The 19,122-nt window shown below is 53.4% G+C and overlaps 2 protein-coding genes across 3 annotated transcripts; both read right to left on the reverse strand.

Moving 5' to 3' along the window:
• Positions 1–79: 79 nt before the first annotated feature.
• On the reverse strand, positions 80–4,085 carry Mamstr (MEF2 activating motif and SAP domain containing transcriptional regulator). 2 transcript variants are annotated; one of them, XM_032893625.1, is made up of 8 exons: positions 4,048–4,085; positions 3,400–3,539; positions 2,923–3,107; positions 2,521–2,608; positions 2,158–2,352; positions 1,408–1,623; positions 1,262–1,316; positions 80–1,130 (listed from the first exon to the last, which is right to left on the reverse strand). In XM_032893625.1, exons 3-8 carry the CDS (start codon positions 3,036–3,038, stop codon positions 847–849), a joined length of 954 nt encoding a protein of 317 aa, XP_032749516.1. In that variant the 5' UTR covers positions 3,039–3,107; positions 3,400–3,539; positions 4,048–4,085; the 3' UTR covers positions 80–846. The 2 variants fall into 2 exon arrangements, with proteins under 2 accessions (XP_032749516.1, XP_032749515.1); XM_032893624.1 differs by lacking the exon at positions 2,158–2,352 and having other exon boundaries at positions 4,048–4,080.
• A 2,707-nt stretch (positions 4,086–6,792) lies between these two features.
• On the reverse strand, positions 6,793–19,071 carry Rasip1 (Ras interacting protein 1). Its single transcript, XM_032893626.1, has 12 exons — positions 18,839–19,071; positions 18,530–18,670; positions 17,350–18,014; positions 16,091–16,446; positions 13,090–13,743; positions 11,181–11,218; positions 10,864–11,015; positions 10,644–10,759; positions 9,414–9,657; positions 9,120–9,292; positions 7,917–8,064; positions 6,793–7,199 (listed from the first exon to the last, which is right to left on the reverse strand). Exons 2-12 carry the CDS (start codon positions 18,664–18,666, stop codon positions 7,000–7,002), a joined length of 2,883 nt encoding a protein of 960 aa, XP_032749517.1. The 5' UTR covers positions 18,667–18,670; positions 18,839–19,071; the 3' UTR covers positions 6,793–6,999.
• Positions 19,072–19,122: the final 51 nt, after the last annotated feature.

Below are 19,122 nucleotides of genomic sequence, written 5' to 3' on the forward strand. Positions count from 1 at the left end.
GGTCACAGCCAGCTCTGTGACAGTAACTAATGCAGCTGTGTTTTGTGGGTTTGTTAATAAGCGCAAACAGAGATGCAGATGCCAGTCTCGTGAGCCTCAGACCACGTGAGAGCCACAGTTTAATTCACCAGCCAGACACGGTCCCAGCATGAGGGAGGGAGGCAGAGGCTCACCTGAGAATCGTTCTATCTCCTCTCCCCACCTCATGGCTCCTGGAAGCTCTCCAATAAACCATGAGAGCTGGGTAGAATGGCTCACATCTGTAATCTCAGCACCCAGGAGGATGAAGCAGAAGGATTGTCACAAGTCTCAGGCCAGCTTGACACTACACAGCAAGACTTGCTCTCCAAACAAAACAAAACAAAACAACAACCAAGAAAGCTAGTTTTGAGCACAGCACTGGGTTGGGGGCGGAGTCATAAGTTCAAGGTCACAGGGCGGTTATAATCACCTCCTACTAGTAGCTTCTGGTCCTCTCATCTCTAACTAGAACTTGGGGTACCTTTCTTCTACCCTCACCTGGTCCTTTCCTGAACCCAAACAGCACAAAGACCCAGATCCCCGGATGGCAGGCAGCCTCCAGTGTCCAGAGGAAGGGGCACACACAACCCGCAGGTCTCTGAAGGAGGCAGCAAGCTTGTTTGCACCGGCCAGCAGCAAATGAACCCCCAACCCCAATTACAGGGCTTGGGGAGGGGTCAGACAGAGGCTGGGTAGGCAGGTCCAGGTGCATAACATGTCAGCAGCAGTGAGCCAGCCGGGAGGGGATGAGGGCATCTAGAGTCCTCTGTAGTTGGAGGGTCTCTGTGGGTGCAGATGACCTCTCCTTAGAAACCCAAGGGTCTGTCACCATGGATCTGGCAGCAGTTCCCAGAGCCGACTGCCACTGGGGTCAGATAGGTCCGCGGAGAAGATGCTGGGGCCTGGAGGCCCAGAGCCCAGTGGTGGACCCCCACTCAAGGCTTCCAGCCAGTCCAAAGAATCGGTGAGGGCCCTTGGAGAAGGGGACAGGGAGCTTGTGGGGGACGGTAGTGAAGAAGAGAAGACGGAAGAGAAGCCTTCCGAGTCCGGGGAGGGAGACAGCAGGTCAAATGAGCCAGGGAAGTCCAAGGGGATGGGAGGCAGCAGTTCTGCAGGAGGAGTGTGAGCTTTAGGGGGATGGGTTCTGCTTACTGTGCTGTTCCCAACCCACTTTGCTTGCCCTCAACCCAGGAGTTCCCAAGTTCAGTTCCTCCCCTAAATGCTGGAGCTAATCTCCTACCATCTGGCTCCACTTGGTCTTCCAAGATGTCATCGATGTCGCGGTTTGGAAGCAGCTGTGGATAAGCACAAGCCATGTGACCCTAGGTCCTGCTTAGGTCTACCGCCCAGTCCCTGAGCACTCCCCAGCCACGCATCTCTTTCCACCTGTGCCCTACGGATCGCTTCCTGCAGCTCCTCCTCCAGAGTCAGGCTAGCTGGAGAAGGTGTTGGGAAGGGAGCTGGAGCTGGAACTGGAGCTGGAGACGGAGCTGGAGCCAAAGCTGGAGAGGGAGCGGGATCGGGAACAGGAGCGGGAGCTGACCCTAGGGGCTCCGCAGCTCCAGAAAACTTCAGCTTACGATTTGTCGCGCTTGCCTTCACCTAGAACCAGGGAAGGTGGGAGTTCAATAAGCCTGGCACACCAGACAAGGCTCTGCTCCCTGGCCCTGACCCGGCCCTTCCTGGCTTTACCCAATTCTTTAAAAAACAGACAAACAAACAAAAAACACTTTATTTACTCTGTGTGTGTGTGTGTGTGTGTGTGTGTGTGTGTGTGTGTGTGCATGAGGAGCATAGCTTTCAGAGTCAGCCCTCACCTTTCAACTTACATTGCAGAAAGACCTCAAGAAACAGGTGCTCTTACTACTTAAGTAAGATTACAGGCCCCGCCCCTATCCTTTCATTGGTTTTTCTCCCTTAAACCACGCCCTCCTTGTTCTCAACTACATCCTCGGACCAATCAATGATTGGCCACACCCCCAAGCTTTAGGGGGCCTCTCTTATTGAGACCCTCCCCTTAAGTGCAAATCACGCTTCCTTTCCAACATTTCATTGGCTATTTTTTCCAAGGTCTCTCCCTATTTGTCTTTCTCGTCTCTTTATTGGTCCATGTGTACACAGCCCCACCCCCCTCACCGTGCCGGGCAGCCGGGTAGTTCCCAGCGCCTTGGGCCTGAGGCGCGGCCAGGGAGCTGCGGCCTCTTTGTCCTCGCGCCTTGGCTTCTGCCGTTCTCTGGGCGGGGTGCCACCACGCATGCGCTCCAGAAGCATCGCTTTGGTCCCGGACACCGGGAGTCCCCGCAGGCGCAGCTGCTGCCTAAGCTCTGAGACCTGAGTAGGGGGCAGGGAGAGGAGGTGCTGAGCTAGCTCTGGGAAGGGATGACTAGGAAATCAAGAGGAGGAACCACAATCTGAACCGACAGAGGCCTTGAGTTTACGAGATCTGGGGCCAGCTCTGAAGAAGAGGGCCAGCCCTGGGACACTGTACCCTAAACTCACCGTCAGCTCTTCCAGTTTAAGGGTCTGAAGTTCCAGCTTGTGTGAAGGGGGCGAGGGACTGGAGACTCTTGGTGAGGAAGGCTTCATCCTAGCGACAGGCATGAGGGGGTGGTGTAAAGATAGGACAGAGAGAGAAAGGCATTTAGGGACCTTAAAACGGGCTTCGGAGAATGCAGGAAAACGAGGAATTCTGGACTTCCACTGGAGCAAGCACAGGGCTGATTTTGTGGGTGTGGAAGATAAGCAACTGGGGTATCTCCGCAGGTGACTGGGAGCACGCACAGCCTGGGTTCTGGGGGAGGAGGTTCCAGTGCAAGCTCCTCTCCTTTGCACTTTGGGTTTGAGGGAGGAGGATGGGGCCTGAGTTTCTGGTCCCCTGGAGAATAGAAATGAGAATCCTACCGAGGGTGTGGTCTCTGTGAGTTTTTCTTTTCCCACAGAGGTGGTTCCGGGGGACCCAGAGTTGACCTCTCCACTTGGAGATCTGCCCTGGGCCCTTGTCTCTGTTCTGGAGGCATGTACAGGTGATATGTCAAGTTCCCCCTGACCTTAGGCTCCTTCCAGTGTTGGGAGTTCTTAGGGGATTCCTGAAAGAGCAAGTAAAGCCAGGTTTGGTGGTTTGGTGGTTTGGTGGCTTACCACACCTGTCATCCCAGCTCCAGGGAGTCTGGGGCAGGATGGGGAGTTCAAAGACAGCCTTGGCATATAGGGTGAATTTGCTCAACAAACAAAGAGAAAAGGTCAGGATGTTGCTTCAGGGTGGTCACCACTTTCCTGGCCCGTGAAATGTATAGTGTCAGCTTGGCGACGCCAGAAAGACAAGGGAGCAGCTAGGAGAGCTACACGGTCTTGGGCACTTGTCCTTCTGTCTAAACTTACCTTCTTTGGAGATCTCCAAGGACAATATGCTGGCTCAGGGGACAAGACGCCAGGGCCGACAAGGAAAGAGGCAGGAACAGGGGGCAAAGCTGGAGCCAGAGCTGGGCCCGAGGCTGAGATCCACGGATCTGAATCAGAGGCTGAGGAGATAGTGGAGGAGCCTGAAAGGGCCAACAGACAGCCGGCACTCGCTAGAGTGCCAGGGACAAAGGGGCTGGCCTGAAGCATAACCCCAGCTCTCAGCTGGCTCCTGGGTACCCAGATTTTCACATTTTTGAGAAAGGAAGAGAGTTGTCTACGTAGTCAGCAAAGCGCCTGTTTGTTTAGGACCAAAGATATCTGGCTTATTCCTGGGACAGGACCAGGTGGTGTCTGTATCTCCCAACTCCAGGGAAATGGACAAGTCAAAAGGCTCGACTCAGACACTGCGCATGGAAGGGGCCGGGATACCTGACTCCACCCAGGAAACATTAGGGTATCTGGGGAGGGATAGCTGAGCAATAGGAAACAGCTCAAGGGGTGGGGTGGCTCCACTGACTCCTGCGTCCTGTGAAAATGACAGGCTGGGCTTTCGCTCCTGTGGGGTAGGCATGCATGCTCCTCGGGGACTGAGGCCACGATCCCGTCCCTTTGGGGGCCCACACTTACTGCAGTCTTGATTCCGTCTGTGGATCCGAAGCTGCAGAACTGAGGAAGGAAAAGGGAGGTGGGACAGGGAAGGCGGGAAGGGAGTGTCCAAAGCCCGACTTGGCTGGTGGGTGGGAGCTGCAGTTGTTGGCGGGACACACACGTGCCCAGCCCCTTCACGCTCCCCGGGCGGGTGGGCAGGCAGCCTGCTCCCTCTCCCTTCCCAGGGCCTCTTGCCTGCTCCTGCCAGCTAAGCATCTTGGGCCAGAGCCACTCCTGAGACCGTAAGCTAGCCAGCCTGCAGCGGAGAGGCAGTCAAGCTCCTGGCTCCACCTGCCACTTCGGGAGTCTGTGACTACCCTGGTATAGTCGCCATCTTGCCAAACTGACTCCACACCTCACTTCCTTTTATCCATAACACCCCTTTCTGTCTTGCCCCTGGCATTCCCCACAGCCAGCATCCCGCCAACGGAACCCTGAAGCTCAGATCTCTCTGGACTCTAGTTTGCACCTACGCTGCTTTTGTTTTCACAAGGCTTTATGTGACTTCTCACTCCAACTGACTCTTGCTGGCATGCACCCACATGAGTGCCATTCACACTCAAGACTTGACCCTCAGTTTGGGGGCAAAGATTTCCCAGTGCACATTTCTGCTCCTCTCTGAGTGTGCAGACAGCTCTTCATGCATTCAGTCAACAAATCATGACTAATGACACTTTGAAGGCTTGTTAGCTCTTGGTCCCCCTGCCACACACACACATGCAACTCAGGTCCCATTTTGATCTTCTGCTTTGCCTAGCAGTCAGTTTAAGTCCTTTGCAACAGATGCACCCTTGGGCATCCCACCTATGGCTCAGCAAGGCATCTGAACGTTCATCTACTACTTCACTTTTAGCACAAATGGCATTGCCCGTGGGCATCACCAGTCGATTCACGCACTCATGCCAGACAATAGTGTTACTGGGACCCCGGGCCCTGGCTCCAGGACCCCTTCCCACATGCACAGAGACAAGCAACCTCTCACCAGAGCGGAACTTGGAACGGATGATTTGTGAGCGCTGGGAGGAGGCTGCCAGGGTCATTGCCAAGGCTGGGGTGGAGACCTGGACAGAGGAAGTCACAGCCACCAAAGCGCGGGGTCAAAGTGGATAACAGGAGGCTGCCATTCGGGGGAAATTTGGGGACGGCGTGAAAGATTAGAGACAAAGGTACTGGGCCAGATCAGATCTTTTGGGGGATGACTGGTCTCTGGGCCCCTGGGTCTGAGAAAGGAGAGCTGGTCCCGAACCCCAGCGAACTGGGGCCTGGACCCCTAGGACTGAGGAAAGCCTGGGGCCTGGAGTTCTGACTTGAGGGAGAAGTACTTGGGTATGAACTACTGTGCCTGAAGAAGGCTTTGGGCCTGAAGTTCTGAGTCTGAAGCAAGAGGGCTGGGTCTCAATCCCTGGACCTTGGTGGTACAGGAAGGACCTGAGTCATGGGCTCCTGCATCCTAAGGGGGAGAGCATTGGAATCTGGAGCTCTGGGTCTTTGAAAATGCAGGAGGCAGTCGTCTGGATTCTGAACCCTGAAGGAGAAGGAGATTAAGGACTAGAACTGCATGCTGTTAGGGACTAGAATCCAAGATTCTGGGTCAGAAGGGAATCAGGGAATATGACAGGTGTCTGGGAAACACAGGGGTCCCTGAGACAGAATGGGTTGACTGTCATGCACCAGGCTCTGTGGGAAAGATATTGGGACCAGAAAGGGGAACCAGAGCGGAGAATGAAGGGTAATAAAGAGGATCCCCGTATCTACCCCAGGGGCTTCTCACCAGGTAGGCTCCGCTCAGCTACTCAGCAGTGCCTTGAAGCGGGTGGAGTCTCACGGACTAGGCTGGAGGCCTTAGGCTCCACCCCGCAAGCCTAGGGCGGCCCTCAACTCCCCTTTCTAGGGTGAGTGGGAGCCAAGAGAGCGAGCTTTGGATCAGAAACCCTGCTAGGACCCAGAAAAGGGGCGGGGCACACGCTCCTGGAGGACTGGCCAGGCTCACTTCGAGGGTTCCCTTTCTATCTCCTCCCCCGCGTCCTGAACTGTGGGTTGGGTGGAGCGGTCACTGGCGACAGACAGGAGCAGGTGCAGAGAGAGGGACCCGGGTGAGCAACAGCGGCAGGTGGTCGTGTTCAGACCCTGCCGGCAGGTGCCACCTGTTGGTTCTTTTTTCCTGACACAGCAGTAGGAGTCAAGTTCAGAGGAGGGGAAAGTTCAAACATGAGGCCCAGACCCCCTAGTTCTAAGAAAGGAAGGGGGCAGAAATCAGGACTCTAGGTTGAGGGAAGAGGATTGAGGCTTAGACCTCTGGTATAGGGAGAGGAGAGCCGAGGTTTGTGTTCTTGGATCTGATGGAACAGGACTAATACCCGAGGGTTTCTGAGTGTAAGAGCTGCTGGACGTTGGAATTCAGCGGTGTACACAGTAGGCGAACAGCATCAGAAGGATTGGGGGAGAAGGCTAGAATTTGGACTTTGTGAGTAGGAGGGAGATGGTGGTGACCTGTTCCCACTGGTAGTACACGGGGTCTGATACTCAGAAGAACACGGTCCGGGCTGTGTTCCGAGTCGTGTGGCAGTGCTCAGTACTCCAGCGTCACATTTCGTGCTAGAGGGCAAGCTGAGGCCATGGCTAGAAATATCTCCCCAAACTCGGCAGACGCCCAACGTTCCAAACACAGTCCCTGGCACCTTAAAAAACAATCTTTGCTAATGTCCCCAAGTCTTGACAAGCGAGGTCAATACCACAGATACTTTTATTACTTCTTGGAATTCACATCCCAAGCCCATCTTCCCATTGTCCGCTCATCTACCAACCCAACAAGTCAAACTCTCAGCTGTCTGCTCGGGGAAAACTACAACTCCCAAAATGCTCTACACCCAGGAGGGCTCCCTTAAAAACCGGTGCAATTTCAAGCTGCGCGCGTTTCTTTGTCATTGGTTTTCAAGGTGTCGCAGCCACCGGCGGTCCATGGCGATGATTGGCTGGCAGCTCCTGCTGCTCAAGATCCCAGAGGAGGCGACGGAGCCTGCGTAGTTCTCGGTGTAATGCATCATCTGTCACTGGGCCCGTGAGGCGCAGGCGTGAGCTACCCAGGGGTAGGATGAGAGGAGGATGCGAGGAAAAACTTTCAAAGATATCCCCTGTGAGTATAAGGAAAACCGAGTTAAAGACTCAGCAAAAGGGTGAGGCGGCTTGTCGCCGTAAGAAAAAACTACAAATCCCAGCATGAAACGTGGTTCTCTGCGTTCCAAGGCATGATGGGAATTTTAGTTAAAACTAGGGGGTAAAAAGGTCAAGGAGGTGACACATGATCCCAGCACTCAGGAGGAAGAGGCAGGCAGATCTCTTTGAATTCGAGGCCAGCCTGATCTACAGAGTGAATTACATGACAGCCAGGGCTACAGAGAGAATTTCTCGAAAACCCCAAAAAACTAGGGCAAAAAGGCCCATTACCAGGAAAATAGTGTCCCAGGTTCCCCAGATCCTTGAGGATGGGCTGGGCTAATCTTGGGAGATTACGGAGGATGGAGAAACCTATTCCTATGTTAATTGGGTTAGAGTTAAGGTTAGAGTTGTGGAGAGAAGAGGCTAGGGGATTAAGTCTAAGTGAAAACACAAATGTTTGAACTCTTCTTAGCTCATTGATGGAGACCCCAAAGTAAGCCAGCCCTACTACTGTTATAATTGCAGCCATTCTTTAAACCCTGTGGGAGAGGGCGTCTGAATCCTGCCACATCAAAGGGTCCAGATTCTCATCCAGAATTCCGGGTAGGAAAGAGGGGAGGTCTGGGAACAAGGACTCTTGGGTCTCAAGTAAAAAAGACATCTCAATTGTTTGTTGACCCATTTTTGCACACCTGTGTCCACAGCATCTCGCTCTGCAGGTGGTGGGTCCCAAGCTGGTGGTGGTCCGCGGCCAGGACCCAACTGGTAGTGGCTGAGGAGATGGTGGAGCTGAGCAGGAGTCAAGGTGGGGTAGTCAGTCCGTAAGCTGCTCCATGAAGCCTAGAGAAAACCCCCAAGTTAGACATCTATCACGACAGCTGGGTCTCACTGGGCAAGCTAGCCATCCCGGTTTCTTAGGAGGCTGATGCAAGAAGATTCAAAGTACAGGCCAGGATTAGGAAACACGGTGAGATTCTATCTCAAGATTAAAGAGCAGGGCTGGAGGGATGGCTCAGTGGTTAAGAGCACTGACTGCTCTTCCGGAGATCCTGAGTTCAAATTCCATCAACCACATGGTGGCTCACAACCATGTGTAATGGGATCTGATGCCCTCTTCTGGTGCTGTCTGAGGACAGCTACAGTGTATTCATACATAAAATAAAAGAAGTAAACCTTTAAAAAAAAAAAAGATTAAAAAGTAAAAAGAGGTCTGGAGATGCAGGTTGGCAGCAGTGTTTGCCTGACGTGCAACTCCCTGGGCTCAACCCCCAGTACTGTAATAAGCTAGACATAAGTGAAATTAAGGATCTGGAGTGGAGACTCAGCAGGAGGGAACAACTGCTGCTCTTGCAGAGGACCCATCTGGGAACTGGGTGTGGTTGTGACCACCTTTAATCCCAGCATCTCAGACAGGGCCAGGTGAATCATTTGTGAGCTCAAGGCCAGACTAGTGGATTCCAGGTCAACCAGAGCCACATAGCAAGATCTCAAAAAAAAAAGGGTAAGATTATGTGATCTACCTGATTCCCTTTTCAATCTACTTTGAATGGGGTGTTTGTTGACATGATTGTCACAGTTCCCAGCATACAGCTTATGTTCAACAAATGCTTAACCATCATTTCCCTCTGTCTCAAACCAGAATTTCTGACTCAACCTGTCTAAGACATGGGGCATAGAAAACTATTTCTAGCAAGTTCCACCAGCATTCAGAAGCATCAAGACATCCATGTTCAGTCACACTTGACACTGACTTCTGTACCTGCCAGTGGACCATCATGGTGTCTAAGTCATCTCCCGGGCTGGAGATGACTTGGGGTCAAAGAGAGGCTGAATACAGAGGATGGCTGAGCTGGGCTATCAACAGTCAAAGCCACACAAAGCTGACCAGTAGTCACCTTGAGCAGGGAGGTACGGGGCACACACAGCAGGTTCACGGCAATGGAGAGCTTCCGGAAGAACTCAGTGGCAATGTCACCCAGCCCGGCCCCCTGCAGCCAATCCAAAACGAGATCCAAGTTGGTTCTGATTTGGACGGCTCGAGACCACTGATAGAAAGGTCGGCCTTGACCTGTGTAGGAAGAGATGGGAGGCGATGAGTCAACCTCCTTCCAAAGCTGAAGTCTGAGCCTCAGTATGTCTGCCTAGATTAGGTGTAGGTAGTTCCTGGCTGTTCCCAGCACAACCCTCACCTCGTTCCATCAGCGAGTTGAGAAGGGATGCATTGGAGAAGAAGAACAAGTAGCCAAAAGTCTGGGACACGAGGTCGGGATGCAGCTCACACTGACTGGTCAGTTCTAGAGCTGCCTGGAACACACCCAGGGTAGGCCTGAGTCCAGGTGGCATGGCCTCCAGCTCTGCACCAGGCCCCGGCAACTCTGCCCCGGCAGTGAAAGGGTTACTGTCCAGGAGAGCTGGCAGTGTTGAATAGAGAGTCTGGGGAGGAAACAGAAGCAACAACTTGAGAAGAGTGACAGTCAATGAAGATAATGGGGAATTCCATGAAGGGCTTCAGGGAATTGTAGTCCATTCTATCTTCACCATTCCCAGGGTACTCTGTGATCAAATTTCTATTTCATAGATGGGTTTCTAGCAGGAATTAGGCTCCCTGAAAGGACCTGTCCTAAGAAATGTCTTCGGGAAGTATCTTAGATATTTTAAGAGCATCTCTCCTGCATTATGTAATTTGTAGTTCTCATGTAGGACAGGACACTGGACAAAAAGGGGACCTTCTTCAGTTAAGGAAACGTTTGAACAGAATTTCCAAAGGAAATTAAAAGAATGGAGAGTCCATAAGTAGGAGTTGGGTGGCAGCCAGCCATTGGGAGGTTCGAGCAAGCCAAGGACAGGAAATGAAGGCAATGACAAAGAAAACAGAAGAGTGTACTTGTCAAGAACATACAAGAAAGGAACCCTCAGAGGAAAGGGTTTCACAGTCAAGGCTACTCCCAGAGCATACAGGTTACATATTTTGGGAGATTCCCTCTTATTTCACCGATAAGAGAACCCAGTATTATTCCATGACCAAAACCCGATCAGCAATAGTAAGGTCAAAGGTGGTAGAAGGGGAAATCAAGCCCCACAAGAATACTTCAGTGCCAAAAAGGACCAAGGCTCAGAAAAGGGAAGTGAAGTCAGATGCAGGAAGTGATGTCAGCAAACACACACACAACAGTAAACTTCACAAGTGTGAGCTTTAAAAAAAAAAAAAAAAGTGATTGAAACAGAGGAAACCAGCTCAGTTGGATAAGACATAAGGAGAGCAAAGACAGGAAATGAACCAGAAAGACGGTGATGTCAGAGGGTAAAATGGGAAGTGACTCCAAGGAGCTAGAATTCTTAGGTCGAGAAGGAAGTGACGTCAGTCAGAGCAACGCTGTCAGTTAAATGGAAAGCGAGAGTATTTCAGAGGGGAGCAGCACCTTGGTGAGGTAGTAGACGGACTGCTGGAAGGTACACATGATGACCTCATCCAGGAGGGCCAAGGCCTCGTCACACAATTCCAAATCATTGCAGAGCTGAGGGTCCGAGGACAGGCCTGGGGGGGAGGGGTGAGAGGAGGAACAGGATGGCTGCTAGAGCCTAGCTCTCCAGGTTCAGGGCATGACGGCAGGACAAAGCAGGCCCCCGGCCTCAGCTCACCCTCCTGGTCAGCCTCTTTCTCCATCTCTAGCACTTTCTCCTGAACAAAGCTCAGAAGCTCTGTGGTATTGGCCATCCACAGTATGAGCGGTCTCAGCTCCACAGACACAGCCTCTGGGGTCAGAGGCACCTCAGGAACTCCCTCTGGGTGGCTACGGGAAGAAGAGGAGGAGGCTCAACACAAAGACCAAACTCCAAGGCCTGCGTTTTCCCCCACCCAAGGAGTCACAGGACTTGCTCTAAGGCACCATGGGAGAGCTGAGCTCTAGACCCAACCCTGTGGCTCTCCAGACCTGTGCACCCCAGCTTTCTCTTACTTCTCTGGCTGGCGGTCTCCAATTTCTTTAATTTTTTCCTGTAGAACAGTAAGATAAGAATCAATGTAAGGGGCTGGATTGAGGGGATCGAGACGATGCAAATTAGTTCGCCTAAATGGACCTTTCTTGAGCACAAGCACATGTATGCTCACACATGTGTCTCTCTGTGTGTGCATGTATGGTGCAGAGCTGACTCTGTGTTTGCATACGTATGGGTACACACGTGTGTGGAGGCCTAAAGGTTGATGTTGATGTCTCCCTTGGCGACTTTCCACTTTAATGAGGTAGGAGCTGTCTCTGAATTTGGAACCCATTAATCCAGCTAATCCAGCCAGTCTGCTCCAGGGAACGCTGCCACTGCTCCCTGGGTGCTGGGATGGCAGGTGGTCACCATGTCTGCCCAGCTTTTACACGGGTCCGTGGACTTCCGGCATATAAGACAAGCACTTTACTCCGTGAGTCATCTTCCCAGTTACACACACACACACACACACACACACACACACACACACACCACCCACTCACGCACACACCTCTCTGTTGGTAAGACTTCCATTAGCATTGACTGGCTTCCAGTTTAGTGCAATCCTTCTAGCCTTGCCCCCTCCAAGTGCTGGAATTACAAAAATATGTCACACGCATCCAGCTTCAGGCCGTTTAACTTTTTGTTTTTAAGGTTTTTGTTTGGTTGACTTTTGTTGTTTTTGTTTGTTTTGAGACACAGCTTCTCTGTGTGGCCCTGGCTGTCCTGGAATTCACTCTGTAGATCAGGCTGGTCTTGAACTCACAGAGATCCACCTGCCTCTGTCTCCTGAGTGCTTGGGATTAAAAGTGATGGAACCACTACTGCCTGGTGGCTTTCCACGTTTTATTTCAAGACAGTGTCTGACTAAGTTGCCCAGGCACAGGTCTTAAACTTTCTCAGCCAGACCTTGAGCTTGTAATCCTCCTGCCTCAGCCGCTTTTGTAGGTGGGATGACAGGTCTGTGCCACCAGGCGTGTTCCTCCCGTTCTAACACTGATCACCCTAACAAGCGATCTGTTTACTTCCTTCCCTTCGGCTCAAATGGAGTTTCTTCTTACTACCATGAAAGTCTCTGGCCCCTCTAGGACCTCACTCCATGAGACTGGCCCCCCTCATCCTGAATTATCCCTTCCAGTCACTTCTACAGTGTTGGTCCCACTGACAGATCCACTGGGGATTTTTGATGATTTTACTGTTCCCTGCCCCATGCCCAAAGGGCTGACCAACTCAATCCCCACAATGACTTCTTCTGGCTTCTCACGCTTCTCATCCTATGGTGCCTCCTCCCACATTCTAGAGTGGTTTTCCTCCATGAATCCACAGCTCCAAAGACAGAGGCAGGAAGATCTCAAGTTCAAGGTCAGCCTAGGCAACTTAGTGAAACCTTTCCTCCAAAATAAAAACTAAAAAGAGGGCTGGGATGTGGCTCCGCAATGCAGTGCCGAGAATCCTCAGGGACAGGTCATGTATAAGGCTCTACTCAGCACTAGAGCACCTGCCCAGAATCCACCAGTAAGGGACTGGGGAGATGTCTCTGCAGTAGAGCACCTGTCTGGCATACTAAGAGATCCGGGTTCCATCCCAAGCACTACTAAACAAACCTAAAAATTTAAAAGTAGTCACTTCTTGGGGCCCACCCATGTACCCACCATTCCCAGGACCCTACGTGTATCCTTAGCTGAGCCCATCTCAAAGCATCATGGGAAAAGTAGTTTCCTCTTCCCTGAGGCTTGAACAGGGAGCTAGCTGGTAGAGGTAGAAGAGATACTGTGGGAAACTTATATAGGGGACCGCAGGAATGTGGCAGAAATGACTCAGATGGGTGGCTATTGATGGAAAAGAGAGGGGGCAACCGAAAGACTTGTGGGACAAGGGGGCGCTCACCCAAACGGCCTCTTTGATCAGCCGGGCCAGGCGGCCCAGCAAGCGAGGCAGGTGGCCCAGCTCTAGCTCCCTCGCCGAATGCTGCACACACAGCGCCAGCAGAGTGGCGGGCCCGAGTGGTGGCAGGTCTCCTGCGCCCGAGGCTGCAGCGCGCACGATCTCTCCCAACAGCGCCTCTTCCTCTCGTGGTCTAAATCGCAGCACCGGCTCGCGGCCGTCCAGGTAGGCAGCCAGTGCCTCGCCGCGCTCCTGCAGGCCACGGCCACACAGGCGACAAGAAAAGGCCCAGCCCGGACCCGGTGGCGCGGCCCCGGGGCGCGCAGGCAGCCAGGGTGGCCGAGCGGGACCAGAGCCCCCGGCGCGGGGGTCCTTATACATGAACAGGAAATGCTCTCCCAGGCCTAGCAGGTCTCCGGGATGCAGCTCTGCCTCGCGCAGCAAAAGGCAGCCATTGTGTGTGACCGGGGCGCCCCGGGATGGGCGCACCATAGCTGGGGGCTCAGGACCCGCGCGCACCGTGCAATGTCGAGGCAGGATGTCTGGGGCGTTGAGGAAGGTGTCCACATATGGGGCAGGGGATCCGCCGCGGGACGACGAGGGCCCACCCCGGCCGAACACGTGCTGCTCTCGTGTCATCACATACACCACGAAGTCCTAAAGCAAAGCAGAAGTTGCTATTGTGGGGATGAATGTGTCCAAACAGCATCCTTCACCCACACTATATTCTTTCACCCCACATCCCCTTTAAATGATGATAACCTCCGGGATGTCTCCTGGGTTCTCAAAGGATTCTTTGAGCATTCTTTGCCCATGAATACCCTCTTCCAAAAACACCTTGTGGTTCCTTCCCCTTTTTTGGGGGGGGGCGTGGTAATGGGGAAGAGGGTAGCAGCACCATGGCATTTATGTAGAGGTCAAAGGAAACTCGTGAATTGGTTCTCTCCTTCCACCATGTGAGATCTGGGTGTAGAATTCGGGTCTTTTACCTGCAGAGGCATCTCTCTAGCCCCGGGTCCACCCTTTAATAAATATCATTTGCATGGCCTCTACTGGCCCCCCCCAAAAAGAGAGATTTCCAAACAGTGTTCTCCAGCGAATCGCCTTCTCGACTCTTCTGAATGAACAGTGCGGTTCCTTTAGTGAACGCTTCTGTACCACCCAGCCCGGGGAACGGGGGCTTCCACAGACATCCTACCGCCTTCCTAAAACGGTCTGTCAGTACCATCACTCTGGAACCCTACTTGTCAATTCTCCAGTGTGTTTTCCTGTCGAGTAACAGTTTCTCTTGCAATCATCCCAAAGCAAGCAATGAACGGACGTCTTTCTGGAGACACCCCATGAACCACGGGGATTCTATTAGCTCCACCCAATAAAGTGCCCTTACAAGAAGAGCCCCCTCCTCTACAACAGACTTTCATTTCTTTCCACCCAGTGACGGACTCGTTCCCAAGAAAACATGTCTACAATGCACTCGTCCATGACTCAGGACGGAGGTTCAAAGATTCTCCCCATCAATTAATGGAAGCTCTCGATAGCCCTATCCCAAAGTAGACACCCAGAGACCTCCACTGAGACAGCAGCCCTTTTAGAAATGCTCGTAGATGTTTCAAAGGGGCCCCTTCTTACATGCCCTATTCGATCCACTGAGTGGAAGGATAAACTGCAGTAGACCCTGGTCTGAAAGTGGACTCGCCTCCATCTTTAAAAATGGATGCGCCGGACTGGAGAGATGGCTCAGTGGTTAAGAGCACTGACTGCCCTTCCAGAGGTCCTGAGTTCAAATCCCAGCAACCACATGGTAATATACATACAACCATCTGTAATATACATTAAATAAATAAATATTTTTTTAAAAAATGGATGCGCCATCTGATCCCCTTCTGAACATAAACCTACCACTCATGTTCTGGGGACACTCGAATATGTAATACACAGAAACATGGCCTGATGGTGCAGGTATGTCGTGCCAGCATTCAGGAGGCTGATGCAGGAGGATCTGCCTGGAGCGCCTGTCCCTAATTAAACGGCTGCGAGAATGGTTCACAAGTCCACTGCCTGTCTAGAAGCCACCAGTGAGGATTAGGAGCTTTTTTCAGGGATAAAGCCTTGTCTAAGCTCCGCCCCACAGTTACCTGGCAACAGCCAGGAATGCCTGACTCACTGTGAAAGGGGCTGCTTGCTATCTCTGCTCTCTTGCTCCTACTCTTGCCTTCTTCCACTCTCTCCCCACTCCCTTTCCCTCTCTCTCTCTCTCCACATGCTCATGGCCAGCCTCTACTCCTCTGCTCTCTCTGCCTTTCTCTGTCCCTGCTACCCTCTCAACTCCATTCCCCATACCTTAAATATACTCTATTCTATATTATACCGTCGTGTGGCTGGTCCCTCAGGGGGAAGGGATGCCTCGGCATGGGCCACAGAGGAACCCCCTTCCCCCTACCTCACCACACATCCACCAAAACATATATCCCTTCTCTTTATCTTTTTATAAACACAACATGGAGCACCTGCTTAGCTGGTGCAAGGATTTGGGTTCAATCCTCAAAACTACAGACATGAAAATACATCCGGGCTTCACTGCCTCCATAAACAAGAGGTCAGGTGGTTTCCAGGTGAACCTTTATAAGTGGATTAGCCTATTTCTCCTATCGAGAGAGCTGCCGTTCCCAGAACAAGTATCTAGGTACCAAACAAAGATTTCCCTGACCCAGGACACAGACTTTCCTTCAAGAAACGGATGTTTGCTAGGGCTGTCCTTTTGACAATGGACTGGCCTTTGACCAAGATCATGTTTTCTTCCAACTCTGAATGGAAGGAAACATTCACTATACCCCTCAAATGGGATCTTTGTATCTGCCCTCCACCTCAGCTCCCACTGTGCTGTTTCCTACTTGGGAACCCTGTGGGAGCTGCCATTATACTGGAGAGGGGCCTCAACCCAAGGCGTTCCTGGTGTTGTAGTTTCTTCTGGTGTGGCTCTATGAGTAGGGGAGATGGTGCTAACCTGAGCATCCTGGTAGCCCTGGAGCAGAAGGAAGTAAGGACGGTTGCTGGGTGCCTGAATGAGGCACTGGGTCAACTGGTCAAAGTCTCCAGGGTCCGTTGGCACCATCTGAGCATCAGCCGCCCCTGGGGCCATGCTAAGTGCCTGCTGCCTGCGTTCCTGCTGCCTCCGCCTCCGCCCCTGTAGACTCAGCTCAGACACACTTCGACGCAGGGACAGATTTTCAGATCGCTCCTTGCCCCCGGACCCAGTGGGGGTCCCGGATCCTGATCCTGGACCAGGACTGGCCAAAGCTGCCCCGCCAGATGCTGCCCGAGACCTATTCTTCTGGGTCCGCCAAGATGGGGCGTTTGTGCCTGTGGGGAAATAAAGGCTGTTAACTCTGGACATTGGTTTTGCCCGACTCCAACTTGGAGTTGTCAGGTTAGAAGTTCATTCTTTCAACATGCAGGGTTTTTTGTTTTTTATGCATTTAAACTTAAAAGACATTTAAACTTTTTTTTTAATTTTATGTGCATTGGTGTTTAGCCTGAATGTGTGTCTATGGGAAGATGTCAGATCCCCTGGAACTGGAGTTAAGGACGGTTGTGAGCTGTCATGTTGGTGCTAGGAACTAAACCGGGGTCCTCTGAAAGAGTAGGCCAATGCTCTAATCGGCTGGACCAACTCTTTCCCCCTCCCTATTCTTTATTAAGCCTGTGCTACGCCCTTTATATACGTTATTCCATTGAACCTTCACCTAGTTCGTTGAGATTCAAACTGAAAGAATGGTGTAGGCGTGGTGGTGCACCTATAATTACAGCACTTGAGAGGCTCGGGTTAGAAAATCAAGGGTTCAAGGGCTACACGGCAGAACCCTGTCTTGGTTAAAATAAAATAAACTATACCCCAAAGGTAAAGTAATAAGAGATATATCATGTAGGGTATACTCCTTAACCATGTTACTGCCCTTATCAGACCCCGTCTGTAAGTCCCGCCCCACAGTAGCACCACCAGTTTTGTCCTGCTGGCTCCACCTCCCCTGTGTACACCTCACTCCAGCACGTCCAGTCCAATCTTCCTACTCTGTGCCCGTCCCTCCCCCAGCCCCCGCCAACAGCACCTCCTAGAACCCGAGCACACCCAGGTCCCTGCCTTTTATCCTGCAGGCCCCGCCGCTTCTCTGTAAGCCACGCCCCCAGCACCTCCTGTCCAAGACTCAAGTCATCCCACTGTCCCCTAGGTCCCGCCCCAAGTCTCTATGCCCTTCCCCGGCTGACCGTCTGCATCCGCAGCACCGAAGGCCTCCTGCTCCAGCCGACGGGCCTCCTCGCGGCCGCGCAGCTCAAAGCGCCGCGCCCAGCCTGGCCGCGCGCGCCACAGGTCCTGCACCAGCAGGGGGCGCTCGGCGTCGGCCAGCACCCGCAGGTGCTCCGCGCGCCACTCGCCACCGCCCACGCCAGCGGCGGGTCGGCCCAGAGCGTCGCAAAGCGCGTAGGCGTCCACGCAGCCGCTGTCGCCCGCTCCGCGGCCGCCCGTCAACCCGTAGCGCTCCAGCGCCTCCGCCACCAGCTCGCGCGCGGTAGATCGCTCCGTAGCCAGCACGCTCTTGTAGTTGGCGCCCGACGCCAGCCCCGCCGCGAAGATCTTGAGCACTCCCGGGGGCACCGCGGCGCGCGTGGGCAACGGGGGCTCCGGAGCAACACCCGCCGCCAGTTCAGGCAGCTTCTTCTCGCTGGCCCAGCGCTGCGCGCCCCCGGGCGTGCCAGGACCCCCGGCGCCGCCGGCCCCCGAGCCCCGAAACAGCTGCGAGATGCGCTTGGCTCGGCTGCCCGAGGCGCCCCCCGCCGCCTTCACCGCACCAACGCGCCGCAGCTCCACGTGCGGCGGCGGCGGTGGCGGCAGGGGCTCGCTGCTGCGGCTCCCCGTGTCGGAGGACGAGGACCTGAGGAGGAAGTGGGCAGAGAGGACGCAGAAGAGAGAATCAGAGACAGAGACACACACTGAGAGACAGACACACACACACAGGGAGACACCCAGAGAAAAAGTGACCCCGAGAGAGGTGCCGAAGACACAGAAAAACCGGGAGAGGGAGAGGGACAGAAACTCAGAGTCAGGGACAAAGAACCAAAGAGAGGGACACAGACAGGGGTGGGGGCAGAAAACCAAGATGGTGGTGTGAGGTGGGAAGAATGGAGGTAAGATAAGTAATATAATAAAGATAGAACCCTTGGTAAGAAATAAAGTGAACAGAGAGATGTCTACTGTGTTCCATCCCAGTGCCCATCCAGCCTGATGCACTCCTCTGTGCCTCATTGTCACCTTGTTCCACTGCCACCCCCCCCCCCGTCACTTGTCTATTTAGGACAGGAATCATTGCCCACTTTTGTAGGGTCCCTGGCATGGCTCAGAGATAAATAGGGACAGATGGCAGGCACACCATAGAGGTTGGCCACTTACTTGACAGAGGCAGCGCTAGGCCAGCGCCGCCCCAGTTTGGCGAGCTGTTTCCTTGGGGAATTGATCCACAGGCCCACAGGGAGATGGAGCTTCCCAAAGCGGGGGCTTCCGCCCTCCTTTCGTTCACCAGATAGCATGGCCCTAAGGAAAGAGGGTAAGGCCCCAAGCCCTAAGGCCACAGTGGGTGGGGTGGGGTGGGAAGCTACGGAAGAGCGATTCAGTTCTGGTTCCTGAATCCCAGGGAGTTAGAGGGGCAAAGCAATGAACTCCTAGGTCCCAGGATGGGTGAGTCATTGCTGTGGCTCTTACCCTGCTTCGGGTCCTGTAGCACCCGGAGGCCCTGGTGCCGTTGGCCTCCGTTAAGTCCTAATCCCTCTGTAAAGTGTTTTCCTCTGCCCAAGCTCCCAGCACTGGGTGGAGGACAGGAAAAGGCAAGAGGAAACCCGGCAGGAAGAGCGGGGAGGGGGCGTCCTGTGAGGAGACCAGGCCTGGGGGAGGAGATGAGGCAGGGCTGGCCTGTGCCTTGATTCTGGGCCCACCACTCATGGCCTACAAAGGGAGGCTCCATGTTCCAGCTACAGCCCCCTCAGTTG

Source organism: Rattus rattus, chromosome 2, assembly GCF_011064425.1.
Source record: "Rattus rattus isolate New Zealand chromosome 2, Rrattus_CSIRO_v1, whole genome shotgun sequence".
NCBI lineage: Eukaryota > Metazoa > Chordata > Mammalia > Rodentia > Muridae > Rattus > Rattus rattus.